The 23,721-nt window shown below is 58.6% G+C and overlaps 1 protein-coding gene across 2 annotated transcripts; it reads left to right on the top strand.

Annotated features, from left to right (window-relative positions):
• The first annotated feature begins 785 nt into the window (after window positions 1–785).
• SLC6A17 (solute carrier family 6 member 17) lies at window positions 786–23,341 on the top strand. 2 transcript variants are annotated; one of them, XR_012584343.1, is made up of 13 exons: window positions 786–1,226; window positions 9,124–9,544; window positions 13,719–13,876; window positions 14,144–14,270; window positions 14,991–15,172; window positions 16,141–16,251; window positions 17,230–17,471; window positions 18,175–18,367; window positions 18,732–18,924; window positions 19,116–19,275; window positions 19,835–19,997; window positions 20,447–21,413; window positions 22,089–23,341. XR_012584343.1 is itself a non-coding variant. In XM_074564105.1 (12 exons), the coding sequence occupies exons 2-12, from the start codon at window positions 9,259–9,261 to the stop codon at window positions 20,813–20,815; spliced, it is 2,184 nt and encodes a 727-aa protein (XP_074420206.1). In that variant the 5' UTR covers window positions 786–1,226; window positions 9,124–9,258; the 3' UTR covers window positions 20,816–23,341. The 2 variants fall into 2 exon arrangements, 1 of the variants encoding a protein (XP_074420206.1); XM_074564105.1 differs by having other exon boundaries at window positions 20,447–23,341.
• Window positions 23,342–23,721: the final 380 nt, after the last annotated feature.

Below are 23,721 nucleotides of genomic sequence, written 5' to 3' on the forward strand. Positions count from 1 at the left end.
AATAAATGCAAATATCTCCTCTCTGAAGCTGGCTTCCACCCCTTGCTCAGCCCCGCTCCAGCCCGTCTTGCTCCTGGGCTCAGCTCTGGCATGAGAGGGAACCGGTGCAGCCGGAGACGTGGTGTCCTCTGACCCCAGCGCTGGGTCTGGGGTCCCCGAGAGTCACCGGGCCAGCCCTGAGCATCGCTCCCACTCAAAGGCCAGGCTCCAAGTTGGCATCCGAGTTACGAGGAGCGGAATTTCGGGTCCCGGCTGCTCCTCCTCCTGCCCCCCTCTATCCCCGGGTGGTGTCAGACAAAGCAACTCCTCCAATGTGTTGTTATCCTCGGGGGAAAGGGGCGACCAAATCCCCCCGAAACGCTCCCCTTCCCCAGGGCAGAGCCACCGTAGCGACCAGGGGAGCACCTCCGGGGCTGCTCTTTTTGGCTGGGGGGGGGGGGCCGATTATAAAAAAGGGGATTTTTGCCTTTCCCCACAGCACCAGGGTGGGCAAAGCTGAACATCCCCCCCCCCCAACTTCTGCCAGAACTCACTGCTGGTTGTTTGTTTTTTTTTTTTTAATTTATTTGAATGCAAGACACCACCCCCTCGGAGAGGTATATGGGGAGGGGGGGAAGGCTGGCCCGGCACCCCAGCTTTGACGCGCAGCCTTGGTGACTCAAGCCTGCGTCAGGGGCTGCGTGTCCCTTCTTATTTATTTATTATTTTACATTTTTTTTTTCTATTTTTTTTTCCTCCCCCCCTCCCACCTTCTCTCCCGGAGTTACCTCCCCTCCGGCGAAGGGGAGAGCGGGGCCGGGCCGAACCCAGCGCGCATCCGCCGAGCGGCGGCGGCGGCGGAGCGGGGAAGCGGCGGAGGGCGGAGGGCGGCGGGGGGGAAGAAGGAAAAGCGTCCGCCCGGTTGGCAGCCACCGGTACCCGCAACCACCGGTACCCGCTCAGCTTCTCCGCCGCGGGGTGCGGAGCCTGCTCCTCCTTTCCCGGTGGTTGCCCGGTTCCGCGTATCACCGGTAGCCACGTATCACCGGTAGCCGGCCCCGCCGCCCGGTTTCGGTGTCGGCGCCCCCCCCCGCCAGCAGCAGCGGGGCGGGGGGAACCTGGTCCGTTTCTAGCGGGAATTTGCTCCGTCTCCTGCCGGGATCTGGTCAGTTTCGCCCGGAACCTGGTCGATTTCTCCCGGGAACGGGGCGGTTTCACCCTCCTCCCCGGGGAGCCGCCGCGCCGAGGTAAGGCTTCTCCCCCCCCAGCCCCCTCCACTCCCGGGGGTCTCCCCCGGTGCTGCCCGCTTTGGTCGCCCCCTCCCCACCTCCGCTGTCGGGGCCTTTTGGGGGGAAGGTGGCTTTTGAGGGGGTGGGGGGTGATGGGGGGGGGACGGACACACACCTAAGTCTGGAGGCACCAGGCGTGGCCCTAAGGGTGGTGGCATCAGGGGCTCGGGGGGGGGGACGGGACATTCAGAGACAGCGAATGGCTTCGGCCACCCTGAAGAGGCTGGGGGTGGCCGCCGAGGTGGGGGGCCACTGGCCACCCGGCTTCAGGTTGGTGGGGGGCTCATCCCCTCCGAGGTGCTGCCCGAGGGTGGGTAGAAACGCAGCTTCCAGGTTGACCTTGACAATAACATTGGGAGAGGAGAAAGCATTGGGCTGCTATGAATATTTTCTTCCTGGCCCCCGAAGTGTTAGGGGAGGCGGGGGGGGTGGTATTTTCCCCTTCTTTTATTTTTATGCTGCTCCCTGAATGCGGATGGCTGGGTTTGAGGCAGAAAAATGGGGCTCGGGCTCCTGGTTTCGTGCAATTCTCAGTACGGGGTGTGGGCAGTCCTTATTCCCGTCTGTGCCGTTTATTGCCTTGCTGGATGTGCCCCAAGGCGTGTGTTTTGGACTGGCGGCATCACGGCCAGGTGCACGTTTGCGTCGCTCGAGGGGACGTGGGGCTTAGACCGGCTGAGAAATCCGGTCCCAGCCCTTTGTAAAGGACCCAGAAGGTGAAATCCTTCTGCGTCTGGGATCACGCCTCGCGTCTGAGGCACCTGAGGTTTGAATCCGTCAGGAGCTGATGCAACTATTTCTGGTCTCGGTAGGAAAAAAACCCGAAATGCCACGGCAGCGGAGCTATTCTCGGCAGGGCGTAGAGTTTCTTGCGAATATGTCTCTAGAGGTGTCGGGACTAGGTCAAGGAACCTGGATGGTGGTTTGACTGCAGCTCAGCTGCTTGGAAGGGAAAGAAAATGTGGGTCTGAGCTGTCCTCTGGGATAAATCGGAGACGGCTCCGCTGAAGTCAATAGGAATAAAAGGGTTTGGTTTAAATCTGGAGTGACTCCGCTGCTACTTCAGGCATGCACAGAGCAGGGAATCTGGAGTGATACCGGAGCTGAGCCGGAGTCACGAGGATCGAATTTAGCCTAGCTCAGATGCTGACCTACGCGCATCCAGGCTGAACCGTTGCCTTGGGAGGAGAAGCTCTGATTTTACCCCATCCTGGGGCTGCATTCGGGCTTGTTTGTTTACAAACGTAGCAGCAGCTTCATGAATTACAATAGGGAGCTCGCAGAGGGATTCGGATGCTGCCCGTTCTCTGCTTTTTACGGTAAAACCGGACCAGTTTGGGGTTCAGTCACTAACCTTCAGTGGGTGAGTTGAGAGGGATCACCGAGATCTAACTGGAAAAAGATCATCCGGTGAATCAAACGGAGCCCTGAAGGAATCATCTGACGGTTGGCTTCGATACGGTGTCACGCTACTGCAGCTGACGTATGTTTGCATGATGCTAAATGAGAGATGAAAGGAGACCAAATTCGATGAATCAATGGGCTCATACACTTTGTGACAAACCCAAGTGCCGAGGCTTCCCCTCCTCCGGTGCCGTTGTGTCTGTCTCATGACCCGTCAGCAAAACTGCCCTTGCCGAAGGTTTCTTGGTACCTACTGAAGAAAAGAGCGGCTCTAATGTCTCAACCTGCCACGGGGGCGTAAAAAACCCTGAGCTTGGGGGCGTTGGGAAACGCACCCACCCCTGGGGTGGCGGTGGCTGGGGTAGCCCCACCTCCGCTTGCCTTTATAGGAGCCGGGGGGGGGGGGGGCGGGGGTTATTTATAACATCTGGGCGCTTTTGCTGGCGAAAGCCACTTTGGGTAGGTGTAAGACAGAAGCGGAGGCAGCTCTGATTCATCAGCCGATGTGAACCGCTCCTGTGTCACGATGCTAAAGCCGGGCCTGAGCGTTTGCACGGGAAGGACGCGGTACGGAGCATCTCCAGCTCCTCCGGCGGGGAAACGCTCCCGACCCCAGGAGCTGCTCTCAACCCCGCGCCCGGGACTGGGGTCGAGGTTGACGTTGGGGATCTCGGTTTCCAGCAAAGCTTCTTGCGGGTGCCCTTGTCCTCGGCCCACCCCCCGCCACGCTCTCCCATCTGCTCGCTCCCACCCTGTCCAAAGTTTGTGCCTCTCTGCGCGTGGGTGGACGGGAGGGAGCGCGCCGGGATGCGGCTCGGCTGGTGGGACTGAGTCACGAGGGTCGTGTCCGCCGGGCGGTGAGAACCTGGCGCTAATTAGCAGGGATTCCTTAATGAAGGGGAGAGAGGGAGAAGCCCTAATGAACCCAGATGGCAAAAACCTTCCCGGTGAAGCCGGAGAGGATGAGCAGGGAGGAGCAAGCCCCGGCACTGAACGGATTTAAGATGGAGGCGTCTTGGACTGGCCTTGGCTTGTGGAAGGGAGGTTTGTGTGGTGGAGGCTGCAGGAAGGTCCTCGGAGCGGGGCTGGGGCGGGCGGATCAGAGCCACAATGCTTCTGCGTGGGGCAAAAGTCTCTTCTTGGGGCGTTGAAACGGAGTTTGGATGCTGCCGGGAGGGTCCTGCCCTTGGTTTCTCGTAAGGGTGGGATACCTCCCTAGGGTGGGATGCTTCCCAAAGGACCCGTTCAGCGAGGGTGACCCCTTTCCCAGCGGGAAGCAGCGGGTAGGGGCCCAGGGCTGTTTTTCCTCATGATTTGATCTCAAAGCCGGGATGTGCAGCCAGGGCTCCTTCCCTTTGCTGCTTGGCTTTGCAGCGTCCAGAGGGATGATGGGAGGGAGGCTCGTTCCTTCCCTCCGCCTCTCCTCCCCGGGCTCTCCGCTTCCTGGGTGACCTTGGATCCATCCCTGCCCCTCCCTGCTTCCGTCTCCCCATCTGCACCAAACCTCAGTGGAAGGTTTCCCTGACCCCGTGCGTGTCGGGGAGGGTGGGGAGCTACAAATTGATGCTCGGATCTTCCAGCCTGAAGCCAAGAGCGGCCTTCCACCTCTCCCGAAATCCCTCTGTGCCTCTGGCCCCGTCGCTCTTCCCTACTTCCCTGCTTTGTGACCTTGATGGGATGAGCCGAACTTCCTGGGCCCGGAGAGCCGGACGCTTCGCCAGGAGGAGCATCTTTTCCTTTTCCTTTAGGAGCTGCCGGGGATTTGCCTGGAAGCGCAGTGGTGATCCCAGCTGAAGGGAGAAGCGGTGGAGTGGGGAGGGACCAGCAGAGAGTCCCCGTGGTTTAAATGTTAATTTTGAATTCACCAAACCCCAGCCTGTGTTTTCTTCCTGCCTCAGTTTCCCCTTTATGGACCCAAACAGGGTACAAGTGTAGAATTTGGACACGGGAGGGGAGAAGTCTCCCCCTGTGCTTGTCCTTCAGACCCAGCGCACGTTTGCTGCTGGTGGCTGCTCTCCTCGGAGGCTGCTGTAAATCCCCGTCTCCTCCCCGCCTGCCTCCGCGCTCCCAGGCCCAGCTGAAAGCTTTGCTGACACGTTTCCAGCCTGCTTTATTGCTCCCCAGCCGCCTTCCCGAGAAAGCAAGGACGGGCCGAGGCGGGACACGTGGCTTGGAGCATCTGTCCTCCTCTGAACCATCCGTGATGCTGCTGGCAGGGCAGGGCTGGGCTGGGGGACGCGGTGCCCTCGGCTCCCGGCGGTCTTCACTCATCCCAAACAGCAGCTTTTCCCCAGCGGGTGTTTCCATCTCCAGCTGGGATCCATGGGAACCTCTGGGCAGGGATTAAATCCCCTGGGTGTCGCCCAGCAGGAGCTTCTCCAGCTCTGTCCCTTCCCCGGATGGGGTGAATCCAGCTTGCACCATGGCAAACCGTTGCCGTGCGTCTTCGACCCGCTGCAGTGGTGGCTCCTGAGCTGTCGGCGCAAAGGGATGTGGTGGTCAAGGCCACCCCTGTGCAGAGGGGACATGGGGGATTGTCCCCTTGGTGCTGGCAGGAGCCCTGGGCTCAGCCGGTGAGTCCGGGGTGGGAGTGGGGCCCAGGGGATGGCGGCTGCTCTGCACGGGGGCTGACGTCCTGCAAGGGGTGAGCCATGAAGGTACCCACCAGAGACCACGAAAGCGGGAAGCTCGTTCGAGGAGACGCCTAGGGACGGCGAGCGGTGGGAGATGCAGGAGGTAAGTTATCCCCAGGGGCACCCCAGGATGTTTTCCCCGGAGTCTTCCCTTTGTAACGCCCCCTGGGATGTTGGTGGATGCTCTCAAGTCATCTCCAGAGACACCGGCACCAACCCCACCATGAAGCGGTCCTTTTCCTGGTCCTGCTGTGGGAAAAGCCGTCGTCCCTCTCCAGGCGCCCGCGTGGGTGGCATCAACAGGGGTTTTACCTGGGCAAGGCGGTGGGTGCAGTGGCACCCCTTGGTCCAGCAGAGCGAGTGAGGTGATTAGAAGCCATGGGCTCTGAAAGACCCTAATCTGTCTTCTCCAGAGGAAGGAAAAAATGCACATTTAAGAAAATTAAGGTCATGAGGGCTAAGTAAACAAGCTGAATCTCCATCTGTCAGTGACAAGGGTTTTCTATCTCTCTCCAGCCCAGAAAGCTCCTGGTTGTCAGCTGATCTGCCTCGTCTTTCTCGCGGGGTGGTTGTTATTTTTGGCAGATGAATTTTTGATTAAATTCCCTTTTCAATCAAAGAAATGCGTGGAAATACCTTTCTCGGATGGATTTGGACTGTGCTTTCTCATTTGAGGGGTTCGGACCTTCGGGCTGATGGAAAATGCCGGGGAAATTAATAGGGAGGGTCTGGTTGACCCCGCCGTTCCCTGGAACGGGTCCCCGTGTGGGTCGGTGGCTTTGGGCTGGCTCTGGCTGGGCTCATCTCACGGTACCTGCAGGGACGTGGGCGGCAAAGGTTGGGTACGTTCATGGCATCGCTGTCAGGACCAGTCCCCTCTCCTTCAGGATCTCGTCCGGGCAACACCCCCATCACCAGGCCGGGGCTGAGCCATCTGGGAGACAGCAGGAGCTCCCCAAACAAGCCATGGGGACACAGCGACAGAGCCATGCCGGGATCAAGATTAGGACCTCCACCATGGTTTTCCTCTGCTCTAGTTCAATTTGGGCGCATCTCCCATGGGGAGGAAGACTCGTACCTCTGCTCCTTCACCCTCATCTCATCCTGGTGCCTAGAAGGGCCTTGCCCCAACCCCAGGAGGGCAGTCAAAGATCAAACGATCCCCTTTTGATGCCCAGATCTTTTGGGAATGTCGCCGTCTTGAGCATCCCCCAAGGAGCTGAGAGCTTCTGGGCCTTTGGAGGTGCTTGAAGAAACCTGCTCTTCAAGTCAAGTCTTCAAGTCTTCAGCTGTGTCCTGCTGCCTCTCAGCTCCGAAGGGTAACACTGGGCGGGGGAAGACCTAAACCGAGGAGGGGGAGAGACAGAGACGCGGAGAAAGATGCTGTGGGGTCTGTCCTGACCCCATTGCGCTGCCCTGGCTCGACGCCACCTTCCCTGGAGCTGGGCATCTCCCAGGCTTTGCTCCAAGGGGTTGAGCTGCCCCAGGAGAGCAGTTTGGATCCCCTCACCACCCGGCACTGAATTTTGGGGGCTTGACCAGCAGGTTGTAGGTCTTCTAGGCTCTACCCCTAATATAAAGTGAGTCTTTAGCCCCCGAGGCTGAGTCCTCCTGAAGGTCTGAGTCACCCTGGCTCAGAAGGAGCTGAAGCGGCTGCTGAGAAGCCGGAGTGGCAAACAACTCATGGGTGATTCAACCAGGTCTGCACTAATCTATACGTGGCCTGAGCCAAAATCCATGGAAATCCCAGTGATTTCCTGGCTGCTGGATGAAGCCCTTCCCTACCCTCTGTGCCTGTCCCCATCCCGGCTGAGGATGCTCCAGCCCCGGGGCAGCCACGTGCCGGTAATTGCCACGATCGAGCCGTGAGCGGTTTACGTGAATGAGCCCTCGTTAGGAAATTAAACATTGCTGGGCCAGGCTTGAAAGAATAATTCAAACGGCTTCTCCGGAGGAGCCGGATCCAGGAAAGATGCGGAGCCGACACGGTTGCCTGGCAACGGATGCAGCCGAGGGCTGAAAATAGCTTTTCTAATAGGAACGGGGCCTGGCAAAGGGGGAACTTTCTTCAAGGGTGAAAAGACACCAAGGTGAGGGCAAGGGAGGGTGAGGTTTCCTGCTGCCGATGCTTTGCTTCCCTCCCACGCCGGGTCGGGACCTCGGCACGCTGCTTGGGGGTGATGGGCTCTGCTGCCCGGGCTGAAACCGCTGCTGTGAAAAGGTTTGGGATTGTGAGCAGAATTGGGTCAAAAAAAGATGGATGTTTGTCCAAAGGAAGGGAAGAGCTGGGGACGGCTCTGGAAAATCACGGGAGAGTTTTCCTTCGGCTCGCCGGAGCGGGGGCAGTGGGTGGTCCATCCTGCATCATCCATCCTGGTAGAGACCGGCCACCCGTGCCGAGGGTTGGCTGCCCCAAGGACTGCGCTGATGGGGCACGTTTGTGGAATGTCACCTGTGAGATGCCACCTGGGTCTCGTACGAGCTGTGAACTGAATGAGAAACCCCCCGGGATCGGGGTGAGATGATGCTATGGCCAGGCCGGGGTGGGAGAGGTCCCCAGGCACGGCACCATCACTCTTCCAGCAGCTGGTGACCAGCCTGGTGTCCTCTGGGAAGCAGGGATGGAGGGGAGAGAAAAGAAGCAAGTGTGGTCCATTGGGAGGGTCGTTTTTCCAAATTATGAGGTTTCTTATGGGTTTTCTGTGTCTTCTCCCCAGTTGGTGAAGCTCCACAATCCCAGCTTGCGGGGAGCTGCCAGACAAACCCCAGTTCTCCCAGTATGGAGGGGAGGGACGTGGTGCTTTCCCAATTTGGGGAGCCCCAGCCTAGCAGAGCGGATTTCCCTGGTGCTCCAAAGCTTTTTTTTGGGGGGGGCGAGCGTTGTGGGGCCGAGCCGGGTCACGGGCACCCCCTGAAATGCCTCCATGCAGGATCGCTCCCGCAGCCGGAGGAGTCCCCAGTATAAACACGTGGCCGCCTGTTTGCAAACGTGACCCACCGCACGCACCCGCTCATCGCCGCGCTGGCGGTGGACCCACGGAGGGAGCGCGGTCCTCCCCGCCTGCGCCCATCCCGGCCCCTCACCTGTGGGATCCGGCGCCGTGGGTTTCGGAAATGAGGTGCTGGGGGCAAACCGGGTGTAACCGCGGGGATGCTGTGGGACTGGTACGGCTCTCCCCGGCCAAGGCTGGCCCACGATGAAGGCCGGGGAGGTGGAGGGGCCGGGACGATTGATGGCTTTGCCTTGGCTTCCGCTGTTTCGCAGCCGTTATCTGTTGTAAAGCTGCCTGGGAAGATTTAGCTGCAGGCTCCCAGGCTTTTAAGTCACTCCCGATAACGTCCAGGGATGGAGGGGTAGCCCGGGCGTTTGTCACCGTCCCCGAGCGCTTTCGAGCTGTCGCGGGGCTGAGCCGAGGGGCCCCGGAGGGAGGGAGCGGGGCAGTGGGGGGCAGAGCCCCGGCCGGCGCTGGATGTGGTGTCAGCCCTCGTCAGCGCTTCTGGCCCCGGGAACGGGGTTGTTGGAAGATAAAAGAGGTGTCACGGCGATGTGACCGGCTCCATCGCTTGTCACCATCCCCTGCAGCCCAGGGAATTTCCCTCCCGTGGGTTGCGGGAGGTTCCTCTCCGTGAATACTGAACCAGGAGGGTTGCTCCTGGTCCATCACTCATGGAGAAAGGGCGTCCCCCCAGCCCAGAGGGTGGTCCCCAAGGCATGGGGTGACGGACACCCTTCTCCCCCTGGTGCTGCCGCTCCCGCCAGGACACCCTTGGGGTAAAGCAAAACCAACTCATCCTCTGTTGACCCCTTCCCTGCCCAGGTCCTGCTGATGAAGAGGAGGTGAGGCCCCAGCTGTAGCTCACACGGGTGCTGTTCCCTGCGGGACACTCATCTTCTCCCCTCTTCCCATTCCATCCCCCTGCTCCCAACTCGGGGGCCCCACGGAGCCGTCCCGATGCCGAAGAACAGCAAAGTGACGCAGCGGGAGCACAGCAGCGAGCATGTCACCGAGTCGGTGGCCGACTTGCTGGCCCACGAAGAACCCGTGGACTACAAACGGAGCGTCCTCAACGTGACGGGGGAGACCTGGGACAAGCAGAAGGATGGAGAGGAGGAGCTGGATGCGGAGAACCGGCCGGCGTGGAACAGCAAGCTGCAGTACATCCTGGCTCAAATCGGCTACTCCGTGGGGCTGGGCAACGTCTGGCGCTTCCCTTACCTCTGCCAGAAGAACGGAGGAGGTGAGAGATGGGGCAGGGATGGGGTCAGCCCTTTGGGAAGGGGGTACGGCCCAATCCTGCCTCGCTGCACGTCAGGGTGTGGATCCTGGGGGGCAGAACGGGGGTTATTTGGGCTCCGAAGGTGGGAAGGGGCAGCCAGGAGTCGCTCACCACTGCGCGTGCAACGGTGCCGAGGTGCAGGAACCTCCAGGATGGCCTTTTCCTAAAGGGTGTCCTCCTGCCGGCTCCAAAGGCAAGGCAGAGCCCAGGCTGGGAGCCAGGATTTCTCACTGCAGCCCCCAATTCCTGGTGGGGCAATTTGGAAACTAGGGGTTAAAAAAAATGAGAGTGTCTCCTACCATTTCCCTAAGTCCTGAAGCCGCCGTTGTGTAGGTTCCGTCCCCTTCCCAAACCCTCCTTCCAGCCAACCCGTCTTCCCGTCCCACCCCACACCCCCTCCTTGGGATTCCAGGAGCGGCCCGGAGGGCCAGGTCTCTTCCAGCTGTGCTGAGACCGGACACCCGTCGTGACACCGATGAGAGGGCGGGTTGCTCGTCATTGATCCCAACCCAGCACCTCTCCCCGCATCATTGACCTTGGCAGCCCCCGCCGAGCGGCACTGAACGAAGCCGGGCTCAGCCCGGCTTTTCCCTCTCCCCCCTCGCAGCGCTCGCCGTGTTCCCGCTGCCGCATCCCTCGCCGTGCCCCCGGCCCCGGAGCTGGCAAACCTGCAGCGCTCTCAATAATTAAAACATCTCCGGTGTCATCTTCGCGATGAGTCATTCTCTCAAACGAGAGACCTGTGCAGTCAGCACTTCCCACCCCGGGGGCTGCTCGCACCCCCGTCGCCTTCCCGGCTGGGATGGAGCACGCTGCGGCCGGCTCCTGCATCCCAGCATCTCCCCAGCCGCCGGCACGCTTAGCTCCCGGTGTCCCAGTTTGGGCTGCAGGGCAGGCTTGGTTTCAGGGCAGCGCAGCTTCGCGTTCGCGACGTCGCGAAGCCAAGGGGATGTCTCGACGCGGTCGAGGTGCCGGAGCATCCGCAGGCGTTGCGGGGCTCGGCGTGGCTGTGTTAGCTGCGGTGCGCGCGCCGCTGCGCCTCCGCGTGGGATGCGGCAGGGAGGGTCGTAGGTGGCCCCAGGGAGGTCGGAGACGGAGCCTGGGGGAAATTGAGGGCCGGGATAGATCGATACGGCCCTGCTGGGTTCATTACACAGCTCTCCCCGCATCCAGCCTCTGACTTCCAAGCAGGTTTTCCCGATTTAATGAGATCGGGAACCAGCCCAGACCCAGAGGCTGGGGATCCAGAGTCCCGCTTCTCTCACTGCGCTTAACCCAGCTGTGCCTCAGTTTCCCCACAGGCACAGCAGCCGATAACTAACCATAATTAGTGCAATCAGCGAAACATTCTCAGTCTGTTCTGAGGTCTCTGCTGTCCTGGGTGTTTGTGGGGCTTTGCCCTTGGCTGTCTCAGGTGCTGGATAACGGGAGGAGCCGCGTGTGTTCCCAGGCTGGGATTCATCCTGGTGTATCCAGCAAATCCGTGGCTGAATTTATTGTCTGTGTGTGTGGAGCATTAAGCAAGTGTTTTTAGACAAAAGAAAAGATGGGATGTGAAGTGGGGATGGGGAATTGAACCTCCAACAGCCCTGAGACCCGCTGCAGCGGAGGAGACGGGCGCGCTGGGTTTGAACCTGGCAGCTCGGCCCCATCCTGCGGTGGGACACAGGGTGCTGAGCCAGGCAGGGACTGGGACAAGCAGCTGGTTTTAGGAGCAACTTGCTGTTGTGTGACATCTTCCTGCAGCAGGTCTCAGAAAAAGGCTTTACAAGCCGCCCCAACCATTGCGCCCATTTTACAGATGGGGAAACTGAGGCACGGGGCTGGGACCTGGCTTGAGCAGCAGGTTGCTGAGCTTTCCTGCACTCTTTCTGTTGGCCAAGTGGCGTCATCTCCCCTGTCCCGTGGGGTAGACACTGATTTTCTACCTTTTGTTCTCACCGCGTTTAACCTGCTTGACCCCAGCTGGGGTTCCCACCGGGCCGTGAGGCTGGTGCCAGACGGACGGATGCGGGAGCCGGGGAGTGATGGACAGACCACTTCTGGGTGTGCTGAGCAGCCCCGGGCCGTGGTGGCGGAGGCTGCTGCTTCTTTCTCTCCTGCTCCCCAAGCGGGCATCTGCGGGGGGAGAACGGCTGCGTGCTGGTAGCAAGATGGGACGGAGCCAAATTTCCAGGACCCGGCGTGCCGGCAGCCGGCGCGGGCTGGCAGCGCTGCCCGACGCGCTTCCACACCGGCGCTGCCGGCGATGATTGCACGGGCACGAGCTGGTGCCCGTCTTTCTAGAGATGGCGGGAAGAAAATCTCCACTATTGGACAAATTTGCATCCGAATCTGTCCGTCTGTCTCACCCCCGTCCGTCCGCAGGTCGAGGCGCGGATGGCCCAGGAGGGCGTTGCAGGGGTGGGATGCTCGGGGTCCTTCCCGAATTGCGGCGAGCTCCAGCTCTCTGCCTCTCCTTCCGTCCTCCTAATCACCCTGGGCCGCTGCGCTTTAATTAATCTCCCCCCCCCCGCCCCCCCACGCTGCGTTTCTAACCCATCGATCCCCAACCTGCTGCCAGGGCGCTTGTCTCAGGACGCGACGGCGGGCCGAACGGTTTCGCAGCGCCGCTGCTCGGGGCAGCATCGGCTCCCCAGGTCCTGCCCGGGGGCCAGGGGGGTGCTGGCTGTCACCCGGCTGTAAATCCGGCTGGGAATTTGCCCAACGCAACCAGGGTCCGGCGTTTGCCTTTGGCTCGCCTGCCGTTCCGCGGGAGCGAGCCGCGTACTCCCGAACCCATTCCTCATCCCCTGGCAGGAGGTTGGAGTAATTCCTCAGCCGGGCGCTGCAGCGTGAGTCATTGCATCCTTTACGGTCATTCGGTTATGCTTCAGGAGCTGCTAATTTCCCTCCGGCCTCCTCAATTAGGCAGAGATTAACGGCCTTTCGAATCCGAGCGGTTTCTCCCCCTACCAGAGGACCTCTCTCTCCGCGCCGGGGATGCGGGGGTCCGTGGGGGGAGCGTGTGGGCACAAGGGGGGCTCGGCTGGGCTCGGACACGCGTGCGCAGGCAGGACCGGGGTGAGCCAGGGGCAGGGGGGGGTGGGCTTCTGCGTGTCTGAGACGTCCCTCATGGTTGGCTTATGGTTTGGTTTGAGAAACCCACCGCAATTTATTGTGGTTTAGGCAATTATTCTATCGCCCGATGACCCCTCCCCACCCGGGAAGGGGAATCAGGGGAAAAACCAAGGAAAGCCAAGGGTTGAAATACAAATAGATTTAATAGAATCATGGAATAGGATCACAGAATTTCCTAGGTTGGAAGGGACGTTTCAGATCATCTAGTCCAACCGTCAATGGAATAACACTAGATAATTAACATTAATAATACTGAAGAGCCAATATTAATCCCGATACCAATATAAAATATACCAGGATTATACCCAGCCCGTTCCATCGGCAGGAGCTGTGCGCTCTCCGCAGGGACAGCCAACGTGGGACCCTGCGAGCGCTGCGGCTTTGGGAGGAAGGGAAGGGCTCCGGGCTCCGGCACCGGGGCGAGGAGTGCTCAGGATGGCAGCCATCGGGAGAGAGAGAGGGAACTCCTCAGCAAACTTTCGAATTTCTATTTCATGGTATGAAATAACCCCGTTGGCAGCTTGGGTCGAGTGCCCGGGTCTCGCTCCTCCTCATCCCCGCACCCGGTGAGCCCGAAAACACTGAGACCTTGAAACCCGCGCCCCAGAGCTGGCTGTAAAGCGAATGTTTTCACCAATTCAGACGCCAGAGTCTTCTAAAAGTGCAGGACGATCAGTCCTATGTCGCTCAGACCAGGCCGGGAGGTGTCCCCTTGCGCCTAGGGCGATGCGCCTGTATGGATGCAGCGTCTCTTTAGGTGTGGTGGCATCTGTCCCACGTGTACTCGCGGTGGCAGGGGATGTGGCACCCTTCCCTTCCACGCGCGTGTGTTTGCTCCTCTCCGTGACTGTCTTCTCTGCTCCCCACGCACTGACCTGCATCCCCAAACCCGTTGCAAACGAACCGATGGACCAGGCGGAGCCTGTCCCAGCTCTGCCCTGCCTCGCCATCCCTCCTCGGCTGCACGAGAGCAGGCAGAGATGGGTCCATCATGAGCTTTCTCTCCCCCTTCCAGGTGCCTACCTGGTCCCCTACCTGGTCCTGCTCATCATCATCGGGCTCCCCCTCTTCTTCCTGGAGCTGGCGGTGGGGCAGCGGATCCGCCGGGGCAGCATCGGCGTCTGGAATTACATCTGTCCTCGCCTGGGGGGCATCGGCTATGCCAGCTGCCTCGTGAGTGCCCCCGTGGGTCCCCTCGGTCCCCACCTCGGGGTGTGCGGGGGTGGCCTGGAAGCGAACCTCGAGGGGCACCATGCGGAGGTTTGAGCGGTCCAGGGGTGTTTTTCCAGCTCCACTCACGGGTCTAAGGCCGGGTGGGAATGGGCCCATCCCATGATCCCAGCAGCTCTGCTCCCCTCCGGTCCCTGCCCAGTGGGGGGTGTGTTGGGGACAGTGTCACTGCCCTGTGATTTAATACCGTGTCCTCCTCCCTCCCCCCAGGTCTGTTTTTTTGTCGGTCTCTATTACAACGTCATCATCGGCTGGAGCATCTTTTACTTCTTTAAGTCCTTCCAGTACCCTCTTCCCTGGAGCGAGTGCCCCATCGTGAAAAATGGCTCGGTGGCCGGTAAGGGACGGTGGCACCGGGGGGAGGCTCAGCTGGGAGGGAGCAATTCCCGGGGAAGGGGTGGCTGAGGGATACTGGGGTCCCCCAACATCTGTAGCTATCACAGGTGGGGGACACCGGAGGTTGAGCTGTCTCCTGAGGCGTTGGGTCCTCTCCGCTCCAGCTGCCTTGATCGTATGGAGATGTCTCCCTTGGGTTGGACGAGTCTCTCCCATGCTGTCTCCTTGGGGTCTGTCCCCACTGGTGGGATTTGATGCCAGTTTGGGGATCCAGAGCTTGGGTCTTCAGGCTGTCTCAGTGCTCAGGGCCAGGGTCTGACCCGGGACCATGGAGGGAAGCAGTGAGAGCCAGGCAGGGCTCAGCTGGCTGCTCCATCAGTGCCCGACTGAGACACTGATGGAGCTAGGTTCTCAGCTCCTGATGGAGCTGAGGTTCTCAGTAGCATCTGAGAACCTCCTTGGGACACTCTGGGAGGTTTTATAGCAAATGCAAATGTCACTCCCCGTATTTAACCTCTTATTTTCACCTGACAACGTCTTTATATCCTGTCTCTTCTTTTTCCTGCTGAAAATGAGCCCCATTAATTCCTGTCTCGGAGTTTCCAGGGGTGCCTGGCTGGCTCTGTCAGGTCTTTGACATAAATTGATGTTCATCCCCTAAGAGATGGCGGGTGACTCTCCCCCAGCCCCCTCATGCTCTCCTGCCTCTGCTCACTTGCAGTTGTGGAGACCGAATGCGAGAGGAGCTCGGCCACCACCTACTTCTGGTACCGGGAGACCCTGGACATTTCCAACTCCATCTCAGAGAGCGGGGGGCTCAACTGGAAGATGACCTTGTGTCTGCTGGTGGCCTGGAGCCTTGTTGGCTTGGCCATGATCAAAGGCATCCAGTCCTCTGGGAAGGTGGGTATTGGGGAGCCTGCCTGGGGTCTGTCCTCGAGGCAGAAACCTCCTGCCTGGACCACGCTCTCCTGCCCTGATCTGGGGTGGCTGGAGGATGCTGCGTCCCCTGGGATGCTCACGCCGGCTCCAGAATTGGAGCCATCTCTGGAGGGATCCAGAATAAGATCAAAAGAGAGGGCGTAGGGAAGAGGTTTAGTCCAACTGACACCTGCAGCCGGGGCTCAGCCGCATCGAGCTAGCCAAATCACCTGCGTTCGGGGGCCATCAACTCTCCGATACCCCGATGCACACCATCTCGATGGATGCTCGTAGGATGCAGGGGCAAGAGCCGAGCCCTCCTTCGCTGGGACTCTGCGCAGGAGAAGGAGGGCAGGGAGGAACGGAAAGCCTTGGGAGAGGGATGCCGTTAGCTCGCAGAGGCTGTTGACATTTCAAGCAAGGCTGTGTAAGCGGCGGGGTCAGCTGCAGGGAAGGGTCTGGTCTCCTGGGACACGTGAACATCCCAGCAGGTCTCCCCTGCCCAGGATGAAGTCCCATCTACATCTGCTCGTTGGGGCGCTGGAAACGCGCCCCATGGCAGGAACCGGCTGAGGCCACCCGCAGCCCCCGGGGCAGATGCTGGGGGAAGGCGATGGGGTGGGGGGGTGCAGAGCTGTCCTTCCGTGGGGCTCCCCGGGTACCAGCGGTTTGTGTTTCAGGGATTTTCCGAGCCGACGCCGGCGTCTTCGCGTTCAGCAGCCCCAGCAGATTTTTGTCTCTTAAGCGTGTCCAGGCACTTTGCAAATCCACCTGAGCTTCAGCACTCGTAGCGTCCTGCGCTGCCTGAGGAGCAGACGGCGTTTTGGGGAGGGTAACCCCCAACGAGAACCCCTGGGGTGCTGTCCTTGGGTGGGGTTTGGGTGGGGGGGTGGCTGAGCTCGGCGGACAGTAAGTGCGATCGTGCCCGCGTTGGATCCCTCTTGCTCTAGGTGATGTACTTCAGCTCGCTCTTCCCCTACGTGGTGCTGGTTTGCTTCTTGGTGCGGGGGCTTCTCCTGCGCGGGGCGGTGGATGGGATCATGCACATGTTCACACCCAAGGTGAGAGTCACCGAACCCCAACGAGGTTCTCCTCCCGGCTGGTCGCGCCTTATTTTCCCTTATGGTCCCCACCCCAAAAACCAGAGTATCAACCCCAAACTGCTTTGGAACTCCCGATACATCATCAGGATGTGCCAGTAGCACCCTAAATATGGGGTGTGGCCAGGACCACCAGAAGTCTCACAAACTCCTCGCCCTGGAGCTGCTTTGAGCCTTAGCATCACCCCCGTCACCTTTAGGTGCCCAGACACCAGGGTGGGGGACTGGGGGTGCCCAAGCAGATCTATTTAAAGACTTCATGGGAAGATGCTGGCTGGCAGCGAAACCTCCGCTGGTGGTATGCATCCATTAATTAACCAGCTAATTAATTAATTAGGCAGAGATGTAGATGAATCAGCTCAGCCGACGAGGCTGTTAGAGGATATTAATTATGATCTCTTGATGAACGGCGCTTGGAGGCCTCCGGCCCGCAGCTCTGGCTCACAGGAGAGGGGGGTGCAGTGGGGGGGACGGGAGGTTAAACAGACCCGCCAGCCGAGACGTTTGATTTCAAGTGCTCCAGGTGCTCCAGAGGCAGGAGATGGCCGGGGCAGGATGGAGACCCACCACTGGGTGGCACATGGGTGGGAGGACGGGCACACCAGCTCCCTGGGGCAGCTGGGTGGTCCACTGGGAAGCTGTAGGGCTCTGCACTGGGAGGTTGGGCACCCAGCTTGAGCTCTGGGGCAGATGGAGCACCCAGGGACATGGTCAGGTCAAACCTTTGCCTGCCCTTCTCCATGCCTCAGTTTCCCCCTCTGTGGGAAAGAGAAAAAGGACCTACGAGTGCTGGGTAATGCAAGACTGATCATGGTAGATCAAAGCATGCCCATGGCTGCTCCAAAACCAGCCCAGGTTGTAGGCACAGCAGCCTTTTAATTTAGCTCTGGCTCCACCGGGATGAGTTGTGGGGCCACCTAACTATGTCTTCCTTCCAAGCTGGACAAGATGCTGGACCCCCAGGTGTGGCGAGAGGCAGCTACGCAGGTTTTCTTCGCCTTGGGCCTGGGCTTCGGGGGAGTCATTGCCTTCTCCAGCTACAACAAGCAGGACAACAACTGCCACTTTGATGCCACGCTTGTCTCCTTCATCAACTTCTTCACGTCCGTCCTGGCCACCCTGGTTGTGTTTGCTGTGCTGGGCTTCAAGGCCAACATCATGAATGAGAAATGCGTGGTGGAGTAAGACTTGCTTTTTCTCTGTTTGGGGTGGGCAGGTCTTTGCTGCTGATGATTGTGGTGGGTCTGGAGGCAATGGAGTAAGCGCTCTGGAGCTGAGTGATCCTGTGTTTTGGTGGACCCGAGTTCCTGATGGTCAAGACCTGGATCTCCAGAGATGTCTCATTGTAGCTGAGGGAGCTGGGTATTCAGCTCCTCCAGCGTAAAATCCAGCCCTAGGGTGGTCTCTTAGTCTGCAAATTGAGGGTAAATCCAACATTTCTAGTTGGGTTTCCCCCAGTTTCCGCTCATTGTAGGGTCCACTCGTCTGCAAGGTTAAAGGAGCTTCTGTGCTGTACCCTAGAAGCAGCTGGAGGAAGGGGAATTTGTGCACCCGGTGTTGTCTTTAGACAGTGAGCTGAATCCATACGAGCCGTGGCCATGCAGTGTGGGGTCCCAGAGCAGGAGAGAAGCCACAGCAGCATGTGGCTGAGAAGGCGGCACAGAGAACCCATTCTCTCGTGGTCCCCCATCTGCATCCTCTGGCATGTGGCCTGATGCAATGTTGACTTACACCTCGGGAAATGGCAAAGAGATCCTCTAACAGGGTAACGTGACCCAGGGAGGTTCACCCTGCCTGGTGCAAAGGGCTTCCATGGTCAGGGCCCATCTTCCACCCTGGAAGGAAGGGGACATCTCTGGGTGACCAGGCTCTGCTCTCCCGTAGGAACGCTGAGAAGATCTTGGGCTACCTGAACACCAACGTGCTGAGCCACGACCTCATCCCACCCCACGTGAACTTCTCCCACCTCACAGCCAAGGACTACAATGAGATGTACAGGGTGATCATGACAGTGAAAGAGGGGCACTTCAAAGAGCTGGGCTTGGATGCCTGCCTGTTGGAGGACGAACTCAACAAGGTACCTGGTGGCACTCCTAGTAGGACGGGGAGGTCACCTACCCCATTGCCTTGCCCTGTGACTTGTGTGACTCCTGGCACGTGGATCTGGAAAAACTATTTTTAGAGACCCTCCAGGGAGAGGGATTGCCTGTCCGTGTGGTCTTCCCCAGCACACAGTGGTCCTTTCTGGGGTGGGAGAAAGGTTTCGCCATAGCAAGTCTAGCAGGGTCATCACCGCTTCCAAGCTGGGGTACCAGACGGGATTTCTCTTTCCTTGAAGAGAGGTTTAGTGTGACAGGAGAGACCTGAGGCATCCAGGGGCTTGTAGGACGTGTCCCTGATGTGTTTCTCCTCACCTTTTGGTCTTTTCTCCCCCTGCACAGTCAGTGCAAGGAACTGGCCTGGCCTTCATTGCCTTCACAGAAGCCATGACCCACTTCCCAGCCTCACCGTTTTGGTCCGTCATGTTCTTCCTGATGCTGATAAACCTGGGGCTGGGGAGCATGATCGGGACCATGTCAGGCATCACTACGCCCATCATCGACACCTTCAAGGTGCGGAAGGAGGTGTTCACAGGTGAGGTCTTTTCTCCTGCAACCTCCTGGGGAAGGGGTGGAGGGTCCCCATTGCCCTGGGGAGTCACTCCAGAAGAGTGTGGACATAGCGGACGTGTACTGGGCCTTGTTAATGCAGGGAATGGACCTTGTGGTGGAAGCCTTGGTTCCCCTTGGGGTGCTCTGCTGACCATGCCTGTTTGCTCCCCGCAGTTGGTTGCTGCATCTTTGCCTTCGTGGTGGGACTGATCTTTGTGCAGCGCTCTGGGAATTATTTTGTCACCATGTTTGATGATTATTCAGCCACGCTGCCACTCACGGTGGTGGTCATCCTGGAGAACATTGCTGTTGCTTGGATTTATGGCACCAAGAAGTAAGGCCTTTGTAGAACAAAAAGAGTAACTGTGCTGTAACGTCTGGCTAAAAAAACCCTCCTCCTTCCAGCTCTTTTCCATGACTTTTTCCCCAGGAGGCCAGCTCTGATGGAGCAAATGCCCCAGGGGCAGCTACCTTATAGAGGCAGGAACTCAGTTCACCTTGATCCTCTTGCTCTGCCCTAGGTGTAACCCAGCCCCAGGAGTAGGTCCTTCTAGTGGGTATCTTCTGTTGGTTATAGTGCTCCATCACTTGTGGTTGCCCTTTTGTCCGAGGTTTCCAGGTCCTTCTGGAAGGGAACCTTCCCCCCAGTGCCTGTTCTTGTTGTTCGTAAGTTGGCCACACGAAAGGAGGCTCTGGCTAATGCTCAAATGGCCTTTTCCTTAGGAGGTTCCCAACCAGTCCTACAGGCTCGAGGGACACCAAGATGCTTGCCTGGGTCAGCTGGGTGGTTCTTCAGTCCCTACCTTGAGCATAACTTACAACGGGGGCTCCTGGGAGGGAGTTTCTCGTTTGAAGGCGGGGAATGGCACGGTTCCATCTCTTCTTCTCGGCAGGTTCATGCAGGAGTTGACGGAAATGCTGGGTTTCCGGCCCTATCAGTTCTACTACTACACCTGGAAGTACGTCTCTCCCATCTGCATGGCCGTGCTCATGACCGCCAGCATCATCCAGCTGGGAGTCAGCCCCCCGGGCTACAGTGCGTGGATCAGAGAGGAGGTGAGCACAGCTCCCTTCCCCACCGCCACCTCCACCCCAGGTCCAGGCTGAGCAGGGGGCGGCTGAGAGCTGCGGACCACTCTGCTCTTCCCAGTCCCGCTCGTTTCTCCTCCCCGCTCCTGCTGGGAGATGTCCTGCCTGTGGCCGCTCGTCCTCTGCAGGCAATCAGGTTTGTCCACGCCGCCCAGAAGTCTCCAGCCAGCTCCGACCATGGGATGAAGTTGGAGCTCAGATTTTGATTTGCTTTCACAGCTACATGCTGCGTGCAGGACCGTGTCCTTTTCCTTGATTTGAACCCACCTTCTGATAGCTTCATGTGGTGCCCCTGAGGATGAAGTCTGGCAGGAGGCAGCAGGAATTGTCCAATTGCCCAGCACTTAGGAGACGTTGTACCTGATGCGTCACCTTTGGTGTAACAGCCCCTTGACGCTAATATCTCTCTCTTCCAGGCTGCAGAAAAGTTCCTTTTTTACCCAACTTGGGCCATGGCTATTCTCATCTCTCTGATCATCCTGGCATCCCTCCCACTGCCTCTGGTCTTCATCCTCCGCCAGTTCCACCTTGTGTCGGACGGCTCCAACGCCCTCTCTGTCACCTACAAGAAGGGCCGGATGATGAAGGACATCTCCAATTTGGAAGACAACGATGAGACCCGCTTCATCCTGAGCAAAGTGCCCAGTGAGACCCCCTCCCCCATGCCCACGCACCGTTCCTACCTGGGTCCTGGGAGCAACTCCCCCATGGAAATGAGCACTGCCCCCAACGGACGATACGGGAGCGGGTACCTACTGGCCAGCACCCCTGAATCCGAACTGTGATGGTTGCCTGCCCACCACCCCCACCGGGAGAGGAAGTCACTGGGGAGTGGATCCTGGCTGTCCAGGCAACAGGAAAATTAATTCACGAAGAAGAAAACCCCTCTTAAAATCGTAACCAAAAGCAGCCATTTCTAAGGTGACATCAGGAAGAAGGGACTAAGGGAGGGGCAGGACTCCTCCGACAACCCTCATCTGAAAGGCAGGATCCCCCGGGCTCGCCTTCGGGGAAGGGAGGAGGAACAAGAGACGCTGCCATATCTTCCCAAGAGTTGTTCTCATGCAGCTCCAATTTGAAGCAAAGAATCTCTCGTTTCTAAGGAGCTGATGGTTGGAAAAAGGACCTGGCGTCAGGTGGAAAGCCAACCACGCTTCCTCCTGTAACCCGGCGCTCTTCCCTCCCAGCCTGTCATCCTTTAGCGGGGAGGAGTCATGGCCTTATTCCAACGAGCACAATTAACCATCGATGTTCATAGCACAAAAGGGTGCCGTTGTTGTCACCATCGTTGTTGTTGTCGTTATCTCCTGTAGGTTTTTATAGCTGTGGACACACTCAAATAACCCCAAAATTTTGACCAGGATTGGCAGGGAGCAGCGCGGGGCTGGCTGAGACGTTGCAATGTGTGAGACGGTGGATGGTGGATCCTTGGTGTCTGTTTTGTTACCACCAGCATGGGGATGGCGTCTGTGGGTTGTTCTGAGACACGGAGATGTCACGTCCATGGGACGATGTGGTCAGCATGCTCGGTGGTTGGGCAGTTACGGTGCTGAGTGGCAGAAGAACCTCTGAAATGCGGGTGGTTTGGATGTGTGAGCGTGCGTGTGGGGTCTGGGTAGGGTTTCCATGATGGGGGTCAGGAGCGCCCTCCCGGGGTTACTCCTGACACATGGGATGCTCTGCTGAACCAAAATCCCTGGCATGGTGATCGTCTCCTCTTGCCACTCTCTTTAGATGTCCCAGAGGGACAAGCAGAGAAGCTGTGGGGTGTCCAGGCCCATCACAGTCCTGGTTTAGCTCTCAGGAAACCACCCTCTGACTTACCTCCCTTGCACCCACCAGCTGAGGTGAGCTGGGCAGTGATTATCTCTGGACATACGTCCTCATTTCTCCTAGCTGCGAGCCAGGGGGTCTGCATTGCCTCCCGTTACGTCTCCACAGGGGCTCACCAGCCTTCGGATGGGGGTAACCAGCTCTTGGGGACAGCAGGGCTCTGCTGAGCAGCGGTTATTGGGAGTCAGTGCCAGGTCCCGGTGTCCCCGCTAGCTCTCGATCCAGGCTGGTGAGCCCTTGTTAGAGCGCAGGGCCCTCTCTCGTCCCCATCCACGTTATCAGGGGACCAGATTAATGTGCCCTTATGTTGTTTCTCCCCGCGCCGTCTAGGAAAGGTTGGGATCTCCCAGCCCAGAGTCTCTCCCACTGGGACTCGGGGTCGTTTCCCTGAATCCTACTCGCAGCTGAGCATTTCTGTCAAGGATTCTGGTATTATGGGGCATCTTCCTCCTTTCCTTATGGGGACGTGGGAGCAGCGACCTGCTTGCCCCCTCTCATCACGTTTTTATGGCCTCCAAAAGCTGAGGGAGCTCTTCATCCTTGGTCCTGCTGGGCTTAGATCGTGTGTGATGGTATTTCGAGCCAGTCTGAAGGTCAGGTTTGTGGGTGCTTGCCCACAAAGCTCTTCTCTCCTCTGCTTTCCTATCAAGGGGGTTTCTTCCACCTTGATTCTCCTTTTGGCTGGGAGGCGAAGGCAGAAAGTACCTGGTCCGTTCGCCACGTCCTTGACTTCTCTCAGCATCCCTGAGTCCAGGAGATCCCCTGCCATGACGTTTCTCTTGTGGGTTGTGATCCTTTATAGTCCTTCTTCCATGGGCTTGCCTGGTGACCTGGAGACACTTCCTGGCCAATTAGCTCAGGCCCTTCGTTAACCATTTTTCTGGGAGGAAAAATGAAGGCACGGACTGAACCAAAGCAGCTCAGTGTTTGTTGGCTCTGAGAAGCACCAGCCCCGTGTGGTCGGGACCAGCCACGCTCTTGCCTCTCCTCCAGCGATCCCCCCCCTTCACCATCCTCTTCCTCCTTCCCCTGCCCACGCGGAGGGACGTGGAAATATCCCCGCCACGTCGTCCCTGAATGGGAGAAGCACAAACCCTGGGGCATTTCCCCGCCGTTAGGCAAGGCGTTCCCTTCCCACCTCTTACTTCTCCCGCTGCCCCCAATTTCCTCCACCCGACCAGCAAAGCAGAGCATGAGCCAAATCGTTGCCCAACGTCCCCTTCCCGATGCCCCTGAGCCCGGGGGGCCAGATTCCCACCGTAACTCCCATGGAGTTACCGGAGCAGGACACTTTCCATGGCCAAATTGCTCGGTCCCATCCACTTCCGTGGGGTGCTGCTCCCCAAACCCTGGGGGGGTGGGGGGGAAGGATCTGGCCCTCCGTCTCTCCCATCACCATTCCCAAACCAGCCAGGGAGGCGTTTGCTTGCCTCCTCTCTTCTTGCAGCGTCAATAAGAGGCAAAGTCACTAAGAAGGTAACAAAAAAAAAAAAAGCTATATTATATATATATAAAATATATACAGAGAGAGGAGATGGAATAATAACCTAGAGGTTCTCTATTTCTATTGTATATTTATTCTGTAAATGTCACTGTAAATGCTGTTAAATGACAAAACGTATTCCAAAGTGGCCCGTGACCTATTTTCATTCCCAGTGCTGTACAGATCAATTCTCATTGTATATCGGGACGTATTTTTACCTTTTTATTTCTCGTGCGTGGTGGGCGGCTGTCGTTCCCCCCCCCCTCCCCGGCCCCCAGCCCCCCCCCGAGCCTCAGGGTGTCCAGCTCCCCTGGGGATCCAGCAGAGAGGAAGAGGAGGAGGAGGAGGGACGACGCCTTTACTTTTATCTGTGGA

Source organism: Larus michahellis, chromosome 21, assembly GCF_964199755.1.
Source record: "Larus michahellis chromosome 21, bLarMic1.1, whole genome shotgun sequence".
Taxonomy (NCBI): Eukaryota; Metazoa; Chordata; class Aves; order Charadriiformes; family Laridae; genus Larus; species Larus michahellis.